Below are 19,791 nucleotides of genomic sequence, written 5' to 3'. Positions count from 1 at the left end.
GGGGGGGGATGTCCAGGGCAGGGTAAATTTTAGGAAATGCAGGCCTTTTTTTCACCACCAGGTCTGTATGACTTTGGTTGAATAGAGCTTTGCTCACTGCTTGTGAGAGGCAGATGGTCAAACATAACTGAAAGAATAGGCAAGTATCCAAACAGCTGAGGGAAGGCAGTGAGTCTCAATGTCCCTTCTCAGCCTCCAGCTCTCTGCTGCTTAGAATCTCAGTAGCTCCCAGAACGAAGGGATACTGACCTTCAAAAGCAGAGTGAGATGCAGGCAGCCACAGAGTGTTCTCAGCAATGGGCTGGCAGAGTGGGCTGCAGTTAGAGGAAGCTGGAAGGGAATTGGGACCAAGACTCAGTTCTGAAGCTTGGATTCCTGATAGCTTCCTATGGTGAATGTGTTATTGTACTCTGGTTAAATTATCTTGGATTATTTCCACTCTCAGCCTGCTTCCAGAAGCAGAAGCTGGTAAATCATATGGTTTCTGATAAGCTCTCACTCTGCCTGCATCTCCTGGTTATTACCTTTGTGCTGAATGTAATAAGCAATTATTAGGATTCCAGATGGAATTTGCTTTGGAGGCTTTAGGAGCTGTTTGTTGACAGCAACAAGTCTATTAGCACCAAAGACCCACCATGCACTAGAGGAATTTTGAAAATATTAGACCTGCTCTTTTATTTTTCTCCCTTCTTGTGTGAACTTCACCTCCAGCAGCAACCTTATTCTACCTACTCTCACCACTCTGAACTCTTTCCTCAGAGAACTGCCAAGTTTATTAGAGCAGTGACCTCCTTTGGCTCTGGGGGAGACACTGTGCTTTGTGAAGTCCCCTGGCTCTGTTCCTTTTACACTCAACTCCTCTTCCTTCATATCTTCCCATCCTAGCAAAGTCCAGGTGCTGTATGGAGGGACAGATTTGTTTGACTATGAAGTGAGGAGGACCTTCAACAATGACATGTTGCTGGCCTTCATCAGCAGTAGCTGCATAGCTGTCTTGGTCTACATCCTGACCTCCTGCTCAGGTAGGCTGCTCTCACACAGAGCCAAACATGCCATGACTCCTGAGTCTGTGCAAGCCCCAGAAGAGGCTCTGATGCCCTGACACCAGCCTGAATGTGTGGCACAGCAGCATGCAGAAGTTCATGCAAGTCTGATTCTCCAGAGCAGAGATTTGTGGGCAGGGTGGGGGGAACACTCACAGGAGAACAGGCAGAAGATGCAAATTGCCATTTTACTGATGCTAGTGGAGAGCTGATGTCATTTTATGGATGGGCCTCATGAGAAGGAGTCTGCAAGTGGTGCTTTTGCAGCCCTGAGCTCTTCTCTGTCACCAACATACTCCTGGAAACCCATGTTCTGACAGGGCAGGTGGGAGGAGTCTGTTCTCTAAGAGGTGACCAGCACTACTGGTTTTTCCATGTTTCTTTCCTTTCACAGTGTTCCTGTCTTTCTTTGGCATTGCCAGTATTGGACTGAGCTGCCTGGTGGCTCTGTTCCTGTACCACGTTGTATTTGGGATCCAGTACCTGGGTATACTCAATGGTGTGGCTGCCTTTGTCATTGTGGGGATTGGTAAGCATGTCCTTATTCAAACCTGCCATAACTCCTGCCTTGCCAGAGAGAGAAAGATGCAGACTAAATTTTCAAGCCCTTTTTCCTCCATTGCTACCTGTAAGTGAAATATTTGCAGGTTGGATGTTGAGAGGAAATTAGATTTTTAGCACGTGTCACCCCCTGTGAGCCAAGTATCAAAATCTCCCCCTCTTTTCCCAGGAGTTGATGATGTCTTTGTGTTCATCAACACCTACCGCCAGGCCACCCACCTCAAGGACCTGCGGCTGCGCATGATTCACACCATCCAGACAGCAGGGAAGGCCACCTTCTTCACCTCCCTGACCACAGCTGCAGCTTATGCTGCCAACATCTTCTCTCAGGTACACTGCAGCTTTGGGAATTGGGGCTTTCTGTTTCTGCCAGAGGCCCTAAGAGAGAGGGAAACTTCCAGCTCAGAGGTGTACTGGACTTGCTTGCCCTTAAGGGCTGTCCCTTATCCACTCCAAGGCAGTGGACACTCTCCTGTATTAGCATCTAAGGCAGTATTTCCTATGCCACTGATCAAACAGGATCCAGTAGCTGTCACCCTGCATCTCAGCTCTGTACCTACCAGGTTTGCTCACTATCATAACTGAGCTCGTTGCGTCCTAATCTCAGGTTCCTTCAGATATCTCTTGCCTGATGTCTCTCAAGGTCTCCTGCCCCAGTTGATCCCATGTTTTCTATCTTCATGTAGATCCCAGCCGTGCATGACTTTGGACTCTTCATGTCACTGATTGTGTCCTGCTGCTGGGTAGCTGTGCTCTTCACCATGCCAGCTGCTCTTGGAATATGGACTCTTTATGTGTCTCCACTAGAGAGCTCCTGCCAAAGCAGGTGAGCCCTGGAGCATCCTTGAGTGGGAAGTTGTGGAACTCATGGCCAAGGCAGTCTGCAATCCTCTGCCCCACCCTCTCAGTCATTCTCAGCTTGACTTTGCCATTCCCTGTCTCCAGCAGAAGGGAAATTGAACTTATGCTATTCCAGATTGGAGCAAAGTAGAAGGGCTGGGTTCCAGTCATATTCCTCCTGGTGTATGCACAGGTGCTTCCCAGGAGCCAGACTGCAATGCCAGTGATACCTCTGTTGAAACCCATGGAGTCTTGGAGCCATTTATGTCCTCAGAGCACTTAATACACAGTTAAATGTGGAGACACAGGCACTGAAAGGCAGATCAGATTGCTCCTGCCTCTGAGCACAAGCAGGGCATGCAGATTTGTGTTTAACCATCAGCACGTGTCCCTTTCCACTGCTCTTTAGCTGGGCAGGTGGCCTGGCCTGATTTAATTCATTAGCAGGAAGATGAACTGTTGAAACCCCATCCCTCAGCCCCCAGCGTCTGTGGCTCAGCCCAGCCTGCTCCTGCTTTGCCATAGCAGCTCAGCCCCTGACCTCTCAGCACTTAGCAATGGAAATTGCTCATGACAGGGCCTGTTGCCTTTCCAAGTAATTGGAGCAGGCTGTTCCTCCTCTCCTTGTCACTGAAGGAGCCCACTGCTAACTCTTTGCAGGCTATGTGGCTTAATCATGCCTTTGTCTCCTTTCCTGCCCCTCCAGCTGTAGTCAGAAGTGCACCAAAAAGAGTGCCTTGCACTTGGCTGAAGATCTCTTCGTTGCCTCAGAGGCCACCTCCAGAGCAGGCAGAGAGACACTTCCCTATCTGGATGATGACATCCCACTGCTCAGTGTGGAGGAGGAGCCTGGTATGTGCCTGTGGTGGGGTATCCTCAGGGAGACCACACTGCCCTGTTCATCCTGCAGTTGCCACTGGTCCATGCCTCAGTTTTCCTGCTTTTAAGCTGGTGATGGTACTGTCACAGGAGGTTGTAGGGTCTGAGCTCACTAATGGTTGTAAGTTGCTTTGAGATGTCAATACATGCTTTCTGACTACTTTGTTAATCCTCTTGGGCCTAACATGTATTGTACTTTCTGGCTGGAATTGCTAATTGTGACATGGATGTAGCTTTGGAACATTTAATCCACAGCACCAGGACAGCTTATGTTTGAGTAAAGAAAGACTTTTTCCCCCCTTCCCTACTATTCAGAGCACTGTGTTTGGGAAGCAGGCACGAGAACACTTGGGTTTTTCTTCAGCATCACCTCCTCAGAGCATCTCTTCCATCATGGCAAGAAGAGGGCAATGACTTGCTGGAGAGGGACCACATAAGCAATCTAGAAAAACAGCCCAGAAATTCCCTATTTCTTGTTATCAGGAGATAATCCTTCTAGTCTTGATTGAAGATAAGGGTGCTTTTGGGGCCACGCTCCATTGTACTTGGGTTTAAAACTTGCTGGGATCTCTTCCTTTTAAACCCTCCCCCAGGAGTGGTCTGGGCAGTGAGTAGCCTTCAGGCCTAGCAGCAGGAACTGGAACTGGAACTGGAGGCAAATGGACCAGTGGCTGAGAGCCCATCAGCCCCCAGCAGTGTGCAGACCCCCCCTCCCTGCAGAGCAGGCTCTGAGCTGCCTTTGACTGGCAGACAGCTGAGCTTTGGCTTTGTGCTGCAGGAGCTGCCTCCTTGGCATGCCAGAGCCACGTGCAATGGTAATATATGGAAATAACCCCTTCCCTTGAGCAGAGTAACCACCAGGATGCTTTCTTCTGGGGTCCTCTGGGCATCAGTAACTTGTGGAGAAGCAAAGCAGCCTGTTCCAGTTGGTGATCAAGCACGGTCTGTGGGTCAGGTGGACAGCATGCCAGGTGCACACTGACTCCACAACAGCAAGTGCCCACCTGTGGAGAGCAGGGCAGCTCCCTTTGCATCCTTGAGCTGGAGGAGAGAGATCAGATAGTAGCCAGGCTGCTGTCAGGTCAGCTGTCTGTAGTTAGCTGCAAGACACTTAGCGGGACACAGTCAATATTTTGCTTGGCCCAAGAAGGATGTAGTGTCCATGTGACCATGTGGGCAATGTTAGTGGGATCTGGCTAGAGGAAGAACAACCTGGACCACAGACTTTGGAATGATCTAGGGATTTAGAAGTGTAGCTGACACATGGCAGTGGCTTGAGAAAGGTGCTTCCTATGAAATCCTGTGCAAGTCACTGCCTCTGCCTGGGTCTTACTCCATCTTCTTAGCCTAAGTGAGTTGTACAACACCTGGCAGAAGATTTTGTAGAGAATTGAAAGCTAAGAGAGACACTCATGGCACTGAGACTGGCTTTGTTCTCTCTCTCTTTCTAGTCTCCCTGGAAATGGGGGATGTCCCCTTGGTATCTGTGATGCCAGAAAATCTGCAGCTCTGTACAGAGAAGAGCAACAGAGGTCACTTGATAAGTCATCTGCAGGAGCTGCTGGAGCACTGGGTGCTGTGGTCTGCAGTGAAGAGCAGATGGGTGATTGTGGGTAAGGAAGGAGAGGGTATTCCATCTGCATGGATTGCAGAGGGTTTGATAGCATCTCAATCAGTCCCCAAGCCTTGATTATTAGTAACAAGACATTGAGAAAAGGGATATAATGCATAGCTTCTAACTCAGTGGAAGAGTGTCCCCAGACCAGTCAGTCCCTAAGGGAACTGGATGAGGAACTCTTGACACTTTTCCATCCTCTTCTTTCATTCAGATCTGAAATGGCCAGTCCTGCTGGGGTTACCCAGGCACAGGGCTCATTACAAAAAGCCCAGCTGCCAGTGTTCCTTTTTCCTGTTGAAAACACCATCTTTCTGCCAAATCCCTGCTGTCTGAGCAGTGCAAGATGCATGTAGGTGCCACACACTGACCTGGGCTTCTCCTTGCAGGGCTCTTTCTCCTGGTTTTGCTCCTGTCCGTATTCTTTGCCAGCCGCCTCCACCCAGCCAGCCGTGCTCCTGTCTTGTTCCGGCCAGACACTAACATCCAGGTGCTGCTGGACCTGAAATACAACCTGAGTGCTGAAGGCATCTCCTGCATTACCTGCTCAGGTGAGAGTGCTGGTCCCCAGGCCACACAGGGTGCAGCCTGGCCTAAGCCCTGGGCTGGAGAAACTGTAATGTGAGGTTGAGATCAACATTGTCCAAATGCCTCATTGGATATTAGATGGACCCTGTTGAATGAAGGCACACACTGGATATGGGATGGTTGTCTGTAGGAGTGGAGAATTTTGAAAAGTGTTTTCTGCTTTAGACAAGAACTGCCTGAGTGTTTCTGCTGGAGCAATTCCTTTATGGTCCATAAAAACTGATTACTTTGACTCAAGTGCTGGTCACATGCCAGTGACCAGCTGGACATCTGTGGCTCTGTTCCCTGCTCAGAGTTGGTGTTCAGCAGCAGAGTCTGGAGTATGCAGGGCTGGTAGGTCTCTTGTCATCCCATTCACTCTTGCCTTCCTGACTAACCTTGTGGGACAGGTCTGTTTCAGGAAAAGCCCCACAGTTTGCAGAACAACATCCGAACCTCCTTGGAAAAAAGGAAGAGGGGCTCAGGGTCACCTTGGGGAAGCAAAGGGAGCATAAGTGATACAGGGCAGCAAGGTAAGAGGGACATGATGACTTTGGCCACATTTGGGTCCAGGGCCCAAAGATGCTTTTGGGTTAAAAGTAAATCATATTATCTGAATAGCTTATGGGGAATAATTCTCGTCAGACCCTGCACTTGGTGCTGGATGCAAGAGGCATCATTACAACTCCCTTCCCTGAATGCCTCCTGTTCTCTACAACATGGTCCTATAACCCAGGTGACAGTACAGTCTAGTGGCAAATCCCTCTGGACTGCCATGTCCAGAGGGTGCAGGGCTGGGAGCTTAGAGCTTTGCATCCCAGCCCCGTGTCACAGCCTTGTTTGCAGGCTGTGAGGAGAGTAAATTCAGCCTGCTTTGCAGGGTATTTTGAGGGTAAAAGTTATTGGGCCAGGTCTTGAGATGACATGAATCAATAAGCCATCAGGAATTCCTGCAGCTCAGAATATATTTGTGAAAAGCCTGGAAAGGTGTGCTGAGCTGCTTGAAGGCAAAGGCTGTGCCTGCTGCCTCAGAGGAGACAGCAGACCCTCCTTTGCTGCTGTCCATGTCTGTAGGTTCTGCTGATTGAGAAGTACCACTATCCCTCATGCCCTCTGTTTTCTTCAGATCTCCAGGGTACTGTGTACATCTCCAAGTCCAGAAGCAAGGGAAGACCAGCCATCTACAGATTCTCACTCAACGCCAGTGTCCCTGCCCCCTGGCAGATTGTGTCACCAGGAGACGGGGAGGTGCCTTCATTCCAGGTGAGTCAGTCCAGGGATGGTGGACCCCTCTATCAAGAGTGCAGCACTCAACAGGTGAGCACAAGAGCCTCCTCCTGCCTCTCCATGGGATCCAAGGTAGCTCAGTGTGGGGGTGTTGCAGTGAGGTAGCTAACACAGAGGGCATCGTGCCTGGCATCGTTACAGACTGCGCCTCGTGGTGCCACAATACTTCAGTTTTGCTGTTGTGATGTGACTGTCAGCAGTGGGAGCAGAAGTGTGGGTGTCTGTGGGGATCAGATGAGGCCTGGCATCATCAGCTGAGCTCATTTGAGTAGAAACTGCTACTGAGACAGCTGGATTCCCACTGCCTCCTCCTGTCCATCCACAGTCAGGCAAGCTTGCAGCACTGCTTGTGCACAGCCTGTTGGACACACACATCCCCAGGAGTCATTTCAGATGTCCCTCACCCTGGACAGAGCAGCCACCATGCAGCCTAGGCCACAGAGAATGGGGGTGGTGAGGGACTGGCCAACCCTGGGAAGGAGGAGGCAGGCTGGGGGCTGGCTGGGTTTGTGCCTGCAGTGCTCATTCTGTGTGGCTGTGCTAGTGGTCAGGGAGGAGGGGAGTGTGTGATGCTGATGTGCAACAGGCTGCAACCCTGTGGAGTTAAGTGTCTGTTTTCATTAATCCATTGCTTAGGTGTATAGAGTGCCTTTCGGTAACTTCACCAGGAAGCTGACAGCTTGTGTGTCCACAGTAGGGCTGCTTAAGCAGACGAGCCCCAGGAAGTGGATGATGACTACCTTGTCCTGTGACACCAAGAGAGGCTGGAAGTTCGACTTCAGTTTCTATGTGGCCGCCAAGGAGCAGCAGCGAACACGGTAACCTTCCGAACCCCCCCGAGGGCTGACAGGAAAACCAGCACAGCCCAGGGGCTGATAGGGGATACCTAATGTCCAGTGCTAGCCCTGCCCTCAGATGGTGACATCCATGGCCCTAGGACTTTGCTGCAAATGTTCCCCACCTTTGGAAAGTTATTTTGCAGGCCTGTAGCATTGTTAATGTGCCAGAGGCTTGTCAGGACTGCGACTGGGGGCTTCTTTAGGTGGCAAAAAGACCTTGCTGTCCTTGGCTTTGCCCTTACCCACCTGAGCTCTTGGGCTGAACAGGCAGCACAGAATACACAGTGTCTAGGGATCCAGGTCTGGAGTTGCTCACCTTTGCCTTTCCTGATGTCCCTGAGAATGTCTGTTTCCATGTTTCAGACACATCATCTTTACCACCTCTGGTCCCCAATAACAAACTTTCTTTGCTGCACAGGAAACTGTATTTTGCCCAGTCCCACAAGCCACCTTATCATGGCCGTGTGTGTGTGGCACCTCCTGGATGCCTTCTCAGCTCTAGCCCAGATGGACCCACCAAAGGCATCCTTTATGTTCCCAGTGAGAAAGGTAAGCTGATGAGGACTTGTTCAGCCGTGTCTGGCTGTCTGGCCTAGAGAGTCAGACTTTTCTTCTCTGCCTTCTGATGTAACCAACCTTTCTTGTGCACTTGACAGCAGCACCCAAAGCAAAGCTGTCAGCCACCTCTGGATTTAATCCCTGCATGAACACGGGCTGCGGGAAGCCGGCGGTGCGGCCACTGGTGGACACAGGAGCCATGGTGTTCGTGGTGTTTGGGATCAGAGGTGTTAACCGCACACGGCGCCCAGACAACCACGTCATTGGAGACATGGTACACACGTTCTGCACGTGGACAGGCCTGCTCGGGGCTGGGGAGGGAAGCAGGGTCTCTCTGGGTGGGGTTTAGTTAATCCCCACAGCCCAGGCAGCGCAGTCCTGCAGCCTAGACAGATGGAACAGCAGAGATGGTAGCATTTTGATGAGCCAAAAGTACATCTGTTTTAGCAAATTCACAAATAATGGAGATCAGGAAGCCCTTACTGAAATAACTTTAGACTTTTCAGGAAATCCCTTTCTGAGTGCAAAATCTAACCTTCTAATTTTGAATCTAAATCTGGCTTTCCTGAGGATTTTAGAAGCAAATGCATCTTGAGCTCAGTATGAAAATCTCATGACAAATTGAAGATCCAGAGCAGTGATATTTTGCTATAATTGTTTAGCATATGAGATAGTAATGTGAAAAAAATGCAAATCTGTTAGTCTGGGGAAAGGTTACTGGATGTGATGTTTCTAGGAAGCAGCTTATCTCCCAGGTGTGATAGCTGGACTCACTCACAGCCTTTCCCCAGCAAAATTACACTTAGCTCTGGTCAACTTGGCAGATGCTCTTCAGGTTTTTTCAGTTCTTCCTTTCTTCTTATCTGGGGATGCTGCAGAGTCAGCCTTTACCTGTTTGCTCTGGAGGGGGCAGTGTGAAATGGAGACAGTGGAGAGGGCAGAAAGCTGGAGTTTCATGCTGGGCACTGCTAGGGATTCAGAGCTGCCCCTAATGGTTTTGGGCATGGCACGGTGGCTGTGCATTTATCCATGCTTCTGTCTTCCTGTCTGATTTTTCTTGGGTTGTCTGGTGAAGCAAAGATTTCCGGTGGGTTTTTCCACCATATAACCTGTGGTCTGTGTAAGATATTCCCAAGCTGTGTAACCAGGAGAGGACTCAGCTTCTGGCCTTCTTGTGCCAGTTGCTGTGTGTATGCCTCACGTGTGGTGCTCTTCTTGTTGTGTCTCCTTGGGAAAGGGCAGCGTTATCTATGATGACAGCTTTGACCTCTTCAAAGAGATTGGCAACCTGTGCCGCCTCTGCAAAGCCATCGCCAGCAACACGGAGCTGGTGAAGCCAGGAGGGGCCCAGTGCCTGCCCTCTGGTAGGTAGGACCAACACCAGCCACGGAGTCCTTGGGGAGAACCTGGGTCCCTGGGTAGACACTGGTTCTCAGCCTCCAGTCTGAGGGGTGCATGGCTTCTTAACCTTAGGATCCCAGCTTGCTGAAGCAGGGAGAGGAAAGGGAGCTACCAGTCAGTGACAAATGCAGGGTCAGACTCCTGTTCTGCAGCAGTGTTTGTTTGAGCTGAGCTCTTCAACAACAAACAAGAAAGGGTGGCTGCTTTTTGCTGCCTCTTTTTCTTTGCAAGAGTTTTACCTTTCTAGAGCATGCCCCTAGTTGTGCTTTCAGGGAGATGAGAGAGGAAAATGGTCTCTTTAACTCCAAAGATACTGGGCATATTCTTTGGGATTTAATTCAGTGAAGATAAGAACAGAATTGCATCTGTTCTTTCCAATCATTTTTATTGCTGATGATACACTTACAATCTTTTGGACAAGAACATATCTTCTTAGTAGCTCCTGAATAGCCAGCAAATCACAGCTGACAAATGGGACCTGTCACTCTTTCTTGGGTTTTGGGTTTTTAGTTCCCCCCACCAGCCTCTTGCTTCAACTTGCTTCCTTTCCTTGTCCTGTCCTCCATCCCCTGCTCTTTCTTTCTTCCAGGATACAGCATCTCCTCCTTTCTGCAGATGTTGCACCCTGAGTGCAAGAACATCCCTGAACCAAACCTGCTGCCTGGCCAGCTCTCTCATGGGGCAGTGGGGGTCAAGGATGGGAAGGTGCAGTGGATCTCCATGGCATTTGAATCGGTGAGCACATGGCATTGCCATCTACCCTTGTGACAGTTTCTTCTTGTGATTTCTGGGGGATTAGCTCCACTTCTTTTGCACTGGCCACTTCCATTTGCAGCCAGTGTAGTGTTTGCTAGTGTTTGTGCCTTGTTGCAGACAGATGCCTGCACTCACAAATTGCTAGAAGTGTCTGCTTGTGCCCCAATTCATACTTCCCATGAGAGCTCAGGCAAAGAGCTGGTGGCAGTTTTGCCCCTGTGCTACTGCCTGCTCTCCCTGGTGCTGCAACTCCAGCTGATTTGTTCTACCTCTTCCCTTGCCATGCATACCCTGAGAGCAGGGTCATGTCCCAAAGAGCAGGACATGACAATAACGTGTTCATCTTCTTACAGACAACCTACAAAGGGAAATCTTCCTTCCAGACTTACGCTGACTACCTGAAATGGGAGACATTCCTGCAGCAGCAACTCCAGCTCTTCCCAGAGGGCTCTGCTCTCCGGCATGGTTTCCAGACCTGTGAGCACTGGAAGCAGATCTTCATGGAGATAATAGGTAAGTCACTGCCATGTTTCTCTCTCTAGGGAGCCTGTGCTCTCTAATACATCTTCACAACACACTGTTCCATCTGGTGAGCACAAGTTAAGTGTTCAGTCCCTCCCCATTGCTGTAGAAGCTCCTAAAATCCTAGGCAGAGCCCAGGGCAGTAGGGAAGGGCCTCTGCCTTGCTGTGTGAGAGGCAAAAAGTTGATCACCTGCTTTCCACTTTCATCTCCCAGTGTGAGTGCCTGGCTGCTCCACTGCCAGCAGGGATGCAGTGCCTTTCTCATCCCAGCTGTCATATTCCAGTAGTTAAATTAGCTGTTGTTGGTTATTTTTGCTTCCAGGAGTGCAGAGTGCCCTGTATGGTCTCGTCCTCTCGCTGGTGATTTGTGTGGCTGCAGTGGCAGTGTTTACCACTCACATCCTCCTCTTGCTGCCAGTGCTGCTCAGCATTTTAGGTAAAAAATGCCAATTCCAATGTGTCAGGCTTTTCCTTTGTCTGAAATTGGTGGGTTGTGGCACTGCTGAGGCTCTGGTGATTTGAACTGAATTGCTCTCACTCTGTGTAAAGCCTTCTGGCTTTCCAGGAGCTAGTTCTGATATACTAGGTGAATGGGGAGGAACTCCCAACAAATGCACAGGAGCCTCACTGGGAAGGTAGATCTGTGTTTCTAATTCCCAGTGTGTTTTATCTACACAATCCCTTGTATTTGTTTAAGTAAGGGTTTTAGCAACACAAATGCCATCCCTGCCTGTTATGTATAATAATGTGATTAAGGTACACATGCTCTGAATAACAATTGCACTGCTTCCCAAGGATCTGCACCACAGCTGCTGTTTCCAAGCAGTGGGAGATTTTAAAAGCTGAATACTTTAGTAGTTTTGTTAGTATTTGAAGCAAATTTGTAAATAGTTCCCTTTCCCTGGCTGGTGATTTAACAATATTGTGGACTAAGCGTGTTGCTAAACTTCTCAGTTTAAAACCCAAATCCATCATTTTAAAAGCCACTTACTCTCCCACACATGACTCACAAACAAGCATCACTCTTGCCTTTAAGAAAAACCTGTGCTTGTGCTCAGCATGTGTGTGACTCCAGCAAGCAGAACAGTGGGCCCTCTTTTCTGTAGTGCATGTGCACATGCACACTTGCCTGGACTTGGGTTCATGTAACAAGTGTTAGTCTAGATAGGTATTAGCCTGTCAGTTTGCCTAGTATTTAACTAGGTCCTTCACTGTCCACAACAGGTCTCATTACCTGACTGAATGGTCCCTGTGGGCAGTGGAAGGTGAGGGAAGTGAGAGGAGGGAGTGTGTACAAAATTCAGAACTGCAGGGGTTGTCCCAGGCTCCCCAGCAACTGGCTTGTCTCAGTAGGGCCAGGCAACAGTCCTTTACATTTTCCTAATGTGACTTTCTTCACACAGGAGTGGTCTGCTTGGTGGTGACCATCATGTACTGGTCTGGTTGGGAAATGGGAGCTGTGGAAGCCATTTCCCTCTCCATCCTTGTTGGCTCCTCTGTTGATTACTGCGTGCACTTGGTGGAGGGCTACCTGCTGGCAGGGGAAAACCTGCCACTACACCAGGCAGAGGTGAGCTCTTTCTTCCTGTGGCCTTGCATCCATTCCTCTCGTGTCCTCCATGCCACTCAGCTGAGATGCAGGACCTAAGAAATGATGAGCAAGGACGGATGCATCTTGCCACCCTCACAGCATGCATGGGACACTTGCTGCTTGTCCAGGGACTGCTGTGAGCTTGAGTACCTGAGTACAGTAAACCCAGCAGAGTCTCCAACCCACATGGTTGTCCCTTTCTTACTGGCTGTGTCCAAATCAACCCCCTTTCATGCCCCAGTGAAGATGGTCTTGTGCTCGAATAGCCCTACATTGTTCCTTAACCTCTGCAGATTGCTTTGTTGTGCTGGATCTCCAGCCTTGTTAACATCTTTTCCATCTTTGGGAAGAGGAAGACCACAAAACCTTGGGGACCTCTGATCCCAGGCAGGGGGCCTCCATGCAGTGCCTCTGTTGTGTAGCCCCAGCATCAGTCAGATCTGGCTGAAAGGAGGCACAAGCTCCAGCAGACCTGTTGGGTTTTAACCCCATGGCTGGTTGCCCAGTGTGCTCAAAGCCTGCACGAGCTGCCCTGTCTGCACTCACACAGCATCTCTGCCCCGGGCCAGCACCCCACGAGCTAAACCATCCTCTCCAAGGCTGAAGTATTAGCACAGCCCCATGTGCTTGTCCCCTCTCCCCCTTAACCCTGCTGTCCCTCCTGCCAGGACCTCACCAGGTGCCGCCAGTGGAGGACGATGGAAGCGGTTCGGCACGTGGGGGTGGCCATCGTCTCCAGCGCCCTCACCACCGTCATCGCCACCGTCCCGCTCTTCTTCTGCATCATTGCCCCTTTTGCCAAGTTTGGGAAGATCGTGGCCCTCAACACGGGAGTCTCCATCCTGTACACGTTAACTGTGAGCACAGCCCTGCTCAGCATCATGGGGCCTGGCACCTTCACCCGCAGCAGGACTTCCTGCCTCAAGGCTGTGCTGGGGGTGCTTCTTGCTGGCCTGCTGGGTCTGTGCATCTGCCTCATCCTGCTGAAGAGTGGATTTAAAATCCCTCTGCCTAATGGGACAGCCCTCTAGACCCTATGCCCAAGAGCCACATGCTCTCTCCTCTTGCTCCCTTTCTGTTTTTTCTTTTTTTTTTTTAAAGGCTATTTTTTGTAAGAAAAAAAAGGGGAAAAAAATCCATTTTCCAGAAGTTTTTCAACTCCAGATGCACTTTATTTTCTAATGGGTTTTGCTCTAAAATGGTATTTATTTCAGTAGTGATGGATGGATGATGGACAGTGAGGGCTGCCCAGGGAATGCCTCAGCCTGTGAGTAGGAGGGGAGGAGGTCTCCTCTGTTTTCTTTCTGCTCTTCTTTTTAGGTTTTTTTCTTTGTTTTCTTTTTTTTTCTTATTTTTTTAATGAACAGAGCTTTCTGGAACCGCAAATGTAAAAGGGGAGAAGTTGGGAAGGCCACCTGATCCCTTTCAAAACTCTTCCCTCTGTCCCTCCCTTCAGCCAGAGTCAGCATTGCAGCAATGGTTCTTGAGGTGAGGTCCTGTCCCCATGCCAAGCCTGGGCCTCACTGCCTGAGCCTTCAAAACTAGCAGTGAGCTCCTGGATAGGCCTGGGAAAGTGTTGTCTGGACTCCTGTGCCTAAGCTAGACAAGCTGCACAAGAGCTCTTATGGGTGTCACTGTGGGATCCAAACTGGAGATGTTGGGTGGCATCACCTGCAGTGACCAGCAGTCATTGTTTGTGGGGGGTGTCAGGACACGTGGCTTTCCCCTCCTTTCTGAAGGGACAGCTGGGATCTCTTGGATCTGTGAACAGCCATCAGGAATGCAGTTGTTGCCCTTGGCAGCCTGGCCTCCTCTCCCTCATCACAGCAGATACCCATTCCCAGTCCCACCTCCTGCTCAGTGGGTGCCCTCACCAGTCACTGCTTCTGCTCCTCATGGTGAAAAGAGACGTCCTTGAGGGCCCTGCAGAGCTTTTTTGGTCAGGGCAGTCAGGTCTTTGCCTGAGGATGAGCTAACTCCTGGGGCCAGGTAGAGCCCATGCCTGGTGGCATGCACAAATAAACTGGTACATCCTCTGTGACATCTCCATGGTGGAGACATGAGGGCAGTGGAGCTTCAGCCTGAGGCTGCTGCTTGCTCAGAGCAGATGGTTTATATTAAAGTAAAATGAAATTGCAAACTGGTGCCATTAACAAGTACATTTTAAGCATCGCTGCTTCTATCATATTTTAAAAATTGAAATAGCTAAGTGTGTGCATTGATATGCAGCACATCTGGTCCCCAGCAGAAGGGGAGGGGTTGGGCCCCCAGGGAGATGCATTAAACATTGTTTACAGGGATGCCAACAGAGGAGGGCGGCCAGAGAGCAGCCTGACTCCATTTGTTTGCAGATACCATGTCCCCGGTGGCTTTGTGTTCTCTGCCTGGATTGACCCCCTTTTTGAGATGGAAATTCCAGGAAGCCCATCCCTGTTGCCAGCCAAGTTGTGGGGACTGTGCTGCTGAGACAGACCAGCAGCTGCTTCTGCTCGGCTCAGTATATCCCCACTCTGCTCCCTGCCAATCTTACACCTCCCCTTCAGCCCTGTGAAACTGGAGCAAATGTTTGTTCCTAAGGGAGGTTCCCCAAAGTGTCAGCTGGAGAGAGGAGAGCCAGAACAGGACTCTTGTTGGTGCCAGGGGAAATCCAGAGCAATCCTGCTGCAGGCAGTGAGGGTAGAGAGAGCATGAGCAGAAATGACCTGGTTTATTCCTCACCATCCCATTGTGCAGCTGAGTTACCCCTTTCTGCAGTGTTAAATGTACCTCTGATCTGCACCAGTTCCTTCATAATGAACCCTGTGCCCATGAGTAAATGGTTCTGGAAAGGATTTTTTACTGTCCTTAAGCTGTGCTGCTTTGATGGCCTCTGTGCACAGTTCAGCCCCAACATGGATCTGTAAGCCATGCTCTCCAAATTTAATTACCAGTAGTGCCCTGAGCACTCCTAAGTGGCAGCAAGTGTAGAGAGGGCAGTGGGCTGATGTTGTACAGCCCTGTGAGACCCATGCGGCTCTGTGGGTGCTGCAGGGGAGAGCAGGGTAGCCCTAGTGTTGCTGCCAAGGATGCTCTGGTGGGCAGCTTGACCTGAATTTAGCTAATTCTTCAAACTCCTTGGGGTGAAAAAGCTGATGGGTATTTCCAGGTCACCAGTCAAGAGAATAAGGTGCTGAGTGTGCTATTAAAGGAAGTTATACCTCCTGTGAGCATGAAAAAAAACCTTGAAAGGTCTTTAAAACAAGGCCTATATGTGCTTTAAAACCTACAAAATTTGAACTTCATTTAAGCTCCTGGTGTCCTGTGTCTGTTCTCACCATAAAGAGCCTATGGAAGCATCCCACTGCCAGAGTGATTCTGGACACACCATGCTGGGACCATTCATTCAGTCCCTCTTGGAAGGCAAAGATTAATTTCAAAGTAGTGGAAAACCTTTTATGTCTCTTTAGATCTGGTCTGCTGACAAAAATAAGAGGTCTTGACACCTAACAGGATCTGTCCTGTTTTCTGAAGCAGGCAGGGGGAAGGACAAGGTACCCTTATCCCTTCCCTCTGTGGGCTGCCCAGGCTCACTGGGTGCAGAAGGGCTGGCAGGAGCAGGGCCTATGTTTGTCCAAGGAGGCACTGGGACAGCAATGGCTGGAGCCATTCAGAAAGGAAAATGAAAGGTTGAGGTAAGTGTAGAGCTGTATTAGATGATTCCCAGAGGCATCTTTAGAAGATTGTGCCCCATCAGAAGGGAAACTGAGGCAAGGAGAGGAGAAGGAACTTATTCCAGATTGGCGTAGGATGGCAGAAGAGCCAGGAGATGACCATAGGTTGATGCTTTTCACTGCAAGGACTCACTGGATGGTGGTAAGCTGAAAACTTGATTACACACAGTCATGACACTTGTCTTAAGATCTAACTAGACATTTATCCCATCACCATGTCTCTCTGCACAGCTCTGTGGTCAGGGTGACTAGTACTTTTCATTTGCTATGGAAAGAAGCTTAGAAACAGGGCCCAGAATGCTTACAGCACCCTGATCTCCCCAAGCATCTGTAGAGACAAGAAATCATCTATGTAGGCAGTGTCCTCCTTGGCATTAAAAATTATTCATCAGTTTATAGAGGTAAGAAAATGGATGGCTTTATCTGAGCAAATGTGAAGGTGGGGCTGACAGCCCTGCTGGGAATCTGTGCTCCAAGGCAGATGCTGGTAGCAATAAAAAGCAAGGCCTCACCTGTCTGGCACTTCTCCAGGAGCAGCTGCTTGCCCTAAATTAATTCTTCCCACATCTCTGTCTACTTTTTTCTGATGATTCCTCTGCTTCCCAGACCATCTCTTGGACCCTGACTTGCTAAGCAAGGTTCAGCTTTCACCCTGGTAGCTGCTTGTGACCAAGGTGGTCAGAGAGTCTGGATTGAAGTGGCTGGAGATTGTCTCAGGGAGAATTTCTCAAGCAGGGGAAGCTGAGGAGTTAAAATGCTTCATATAAAGCTGCCAGCTTTGATGTTTTTAAACAGCAGAACACAGCAGACCAGCCTTACTTGGAAGAGAATGCTCCAATTTTCTATTTCAAAACAGTCGTGCTGCAATTTAAAAGAAATGTACATGAGTTCTCAGTTACAATAGAAGTATTTCCTGGCAGTGTGTAACTGCCCACCCTGCTATTGCTAGTAAATCCTGTTAGGAGGGTCACATTCTGCAAAGCTGATGTTAATATTTCAGGGTGGGGATCATTCTGCAACAGTGGGTCCTGTCCTGATCAGAACCTCTCTCCCTGCCAGCCCAGGGTGGTGGACACTGTTCCCCCATGTCCAACCACTGGGATGTATGCACAGAGCTGGTGTTGCTGCTCCTTGCCTTTGGTGGGGCTGCTGAGGGAGTGCACAGGCTGAGAGTTTCTGCTTTCAACAGCCTGTCAAGAGCAGCTTTGGAGTGAGGAGGAACAGAGCTGAAGTGATGTGCAAAGCTGGGTGTCAGAGAGAGGAACAGATCCAGGTCTCCTGGTCCTGTGTCCTATCTTGTGGTGCTTCTTGAGATGCTGGGTTGGCACGGGGTCTGTCCAGGCAACTGGGGCATCAGGTTTGGCTGCCAACCCTGTCACTTTTGAAGGCTACACGTGCTGAGAGGAGATTGGTGGCTGGGCTGGGTTTCTCCATCCCTGCTGGATCTGAAGCTATGCCAGAGCAAAGCCAGTCTGGGAAATATCCCTGAGGAGAAGGCCATGTGAAATGCCTACAGAGTCACTGGGACCACTGCTGCACTAGTCTGGAGACCATTGCTTCCAGAGATCCCTGGCTTTATCTCCACTGGAGCAAACTGGGATGCTGCTTTATGTCATGGCATCTGAATCTTTTAGCATGTCCCTGCACTGAATTTTCTTACCAGAGCAGCCTGCCTTCCTGGAAGGTTATAAAAGGCTTTTTATTCAATCCTGTGACATGTATAAATCCTCCCTTGCTGTCCACCAAGGAAGCTGTTCTGACTGATTTGCAGCCAAGCAGGACAAACTCTCAGTCTCTTGGTTATTTCTTCCAGTATTTCACCTCACCCCAGACAGCGGGCAAGCCGTAGTTCACAGGTTATGCTTTTTCAAAGGCCTCTGCTAACTGCTGTGCCCTGGCTTAGCACCCAGAGTCCCAGAGCCAAGTCTTTCAAGGCATGTGTCCAGCCTGAGAGGCAGTTGTTTGGCTCTTTAACTTTCTCTGTTCTTCTTTTGGGCAATTGCTGGGAGGATGAGGGCCAAGACTAGAGGCAGGGCAACAAGGAGATGAGCTGATGGGGTTGCAGGGGGGAGCAGAGGAGAACAAATGGGAAGGAGGATGGTTGGAAAGCCAAGTAGAGAAGAGGTGTGAGCCAGGAGGGAGGGCACTGCTGTTTCTGCTGTCATGTGCAGACCTTAGAGCGTCGGTTCCCAGAGTGACGTAGCACAATTCCTGATGTAACGTACGCGTGTTACTTTTGTAAGTCGTCTCCTACCCTCACTATTTTCAGTGTTCCTTGATTTTTTGGAGACTGTTGTAAATAAATAAAAAAATATTTGAGATTCTCACTTCTGGACCCTTCACTCATGGCTGTGTCACTGTTGCCTGTAAGTGTTGTGCCAACCAGAGTGGCACTGAAGTGTAAGTGATGCAGTGGGGATGAGGCTGCAGCACTTGTTCCCCATGTGCACAGGATTTTTCCTCTTGCTGAAATCCTGCCAACTTACCACATCCAGAAAAGCTGATCATCTGAAAAAGCTAGCTCAGGAGCCCATGCAAGTCTGCAAGAGGGCTGGCTCAGATGGGAGCTTTATCCAAGCTTTGTGGAGGCCTTTTACTCCTCCACTCCACACTGCTCTACCTGCAGTGCATGAAGATCACACCTTTGCCCTGACCCCATCAGAGGCGATTCATTTGCTTGTTCCTGCAGCAGTGCAGGTTGTCCCAAGGCATAAGGCCTGGCTTGAACTTCTGGTCAAGGTTTTGTCTCTGCATCCTGTGCTGCAGCAGCTGCTCTGCACCTCCTAGGACCATGCTGAAGGCTGAGGCCAGCAGCACGGGAGAAGAACCCAGGCAGGGGGGTTTGCAGCCATTGGCACCAGGATGGGGGTAACAGGCACTCCTGGCCTTGCTGGCAAGAGCTGTGTGTCTGCAATGTGGACGACAGAGAGGACAGTGTTTCCCTAAGGAGTGTGGGACCTCCTGGCAGTGGTGAGTGCCCAGGGCTGCCACCTGTGGAAAGGTAGCCCAAGATACAGCAGCTGCAGACACAGGCAGAGCTGGGCAGGGTTTCCATGGCTCTTCAGAAATTGGCTGCTGGGCTGGGGAAGAGTTTGGGAGAGGGGAAAGAGCTCGGGGGATGGATCACACAGGGTCACAGCTGCTCACTATTAATTTCAAGCTGGCAGAGGCAGGCAGGAATGGCAATTCCGTCTGTGGGAGCCTGTCTGTGCCGGCTGCTGGCTCAGCCCGTGCTAACACTGAGGGTCCACACTGAAACCTGCTGCCTGAGACCCCATCTCTCCTTCCAGGTGAGTGAGTCTGGTGTGAAGTCTCCATAACACACAGCAAATCCCCCCAGTTTCCTGCCAAGCTGTGGCACAGCAAGGTCCCCCCTTTCCTCCCTGGCACCACCGGCATTGGAAGCTCTGCCTGTTCACCCTGGGGTGCTACCACGGGTCCACCCTGTGTCCCTTCTCCAGCAGGCTCCTTCCCACTCCAAAACCAAACCTCAAGTCCCTTTGAAAGGGGAAAAACAACATTTTCTCTGAGAAACCGTGTGTCAGAGCCTGCCCCCTCCCCTTAGGGCGCTGCCTCTCCTCCTTCATCCCTGCACCAGCCGCCCCCGCCCCGGGACACGCT

General features: G+C 50.2%; 1 protein-coding gene across 2 annotated transcripts in view; it reads left to right on the top strand.

Annotated features, from left to right (window-relative positions):
• The window catches only part of PTCHD2 (patched domain containing 2), a 17,166-nt gene extending 3,675 nt beyond the window's left edge, over positions 1-13,491 (top strand). Inside the window, exons 3-20 of one of the 2 annotated variants that reach the window (XM_010005134.1) lie at positions 886-1,022; positions 1,438-1,572; positions 1,774-1,934; positions 2,291-2,430; positions 3,151-3,296; positions 4,775-4,936; positions 5,328-5,489; positions 5,916-6,038; positions 6,632-6,768; positions 7,429-7,610; positions 8,050-8,180; positions 8,291-8,463; positions 9,427-9,553; positions 10,180-10,325; positions 10,700-10,859; positions 11,192-11,305; positions 12,273-12,439; positions 13,129-13,491. In XM_010005134.1, the coding sequence (XP_010003436.1) occupies positions 886-1,022; positions 1,438-1,572; positions 1,774-1,934; positions 2,291-2,430; positions 3,151-3,296; positions 4,775-4,936; positions 5,328-5,489; positions 5,916-6,038; positions 6,632-6,768; positions 7,429-7,610; positions 8,050-8,180; positions 8,291-8,463; positions 9,427-9,553; positions 10,180-10,325; positions 10,700-10,859; positions 11,192-11,305; positions 12,273-12,439; positions 13,129-13,491 (2,866 nt within the window). Of the gene's footprint in view, positions 1-885; positions 1,023-1,437; positions 1,573-1,773; positions 1,935-2,290; positions 2,431-3,150; positions 3,297-4,774; positions 4,937-5,327; positions 5,490-5,915; positions 6,039-6,631; positions 6,769-7,428; positions 7,611-8,049; positions 8,181-8,287; positions 8,464-9,426; positions 9,554-10,179; positions 10,326-10,699; positions 10,860-11,191; positions 11,306-12,272; positions 12,440-13,128 lie in introns of both variants that reach the window. The other variant, XM_010005133.1, reaches the window with a different exon arrangement.
• Positions 13,492-19,791: the final 6,300 nt, after the last annotated feature.

The sequence above is a fragment of the Chaetura pelagica genome, unplaced genomic scaffold (genome assembly GCF_000747805.2).
Source record: "Chaetura pelagica isolate M959 unplaced genomic scaffold, ChaPel_1.0 scaffold159, whole genome shotgun sequence".
Lineage (NCBI taxonomy): Eukaryota > Metazoa > Chordata > Aves > Apodiformes > Apodidae > Chaetura > Chaetura pelagica.
The sequence above is the reverse complement of the archived record's forward strand: the minus strand, read 5'-3'. Positions and strand labels throughout refer to the sequence as shown.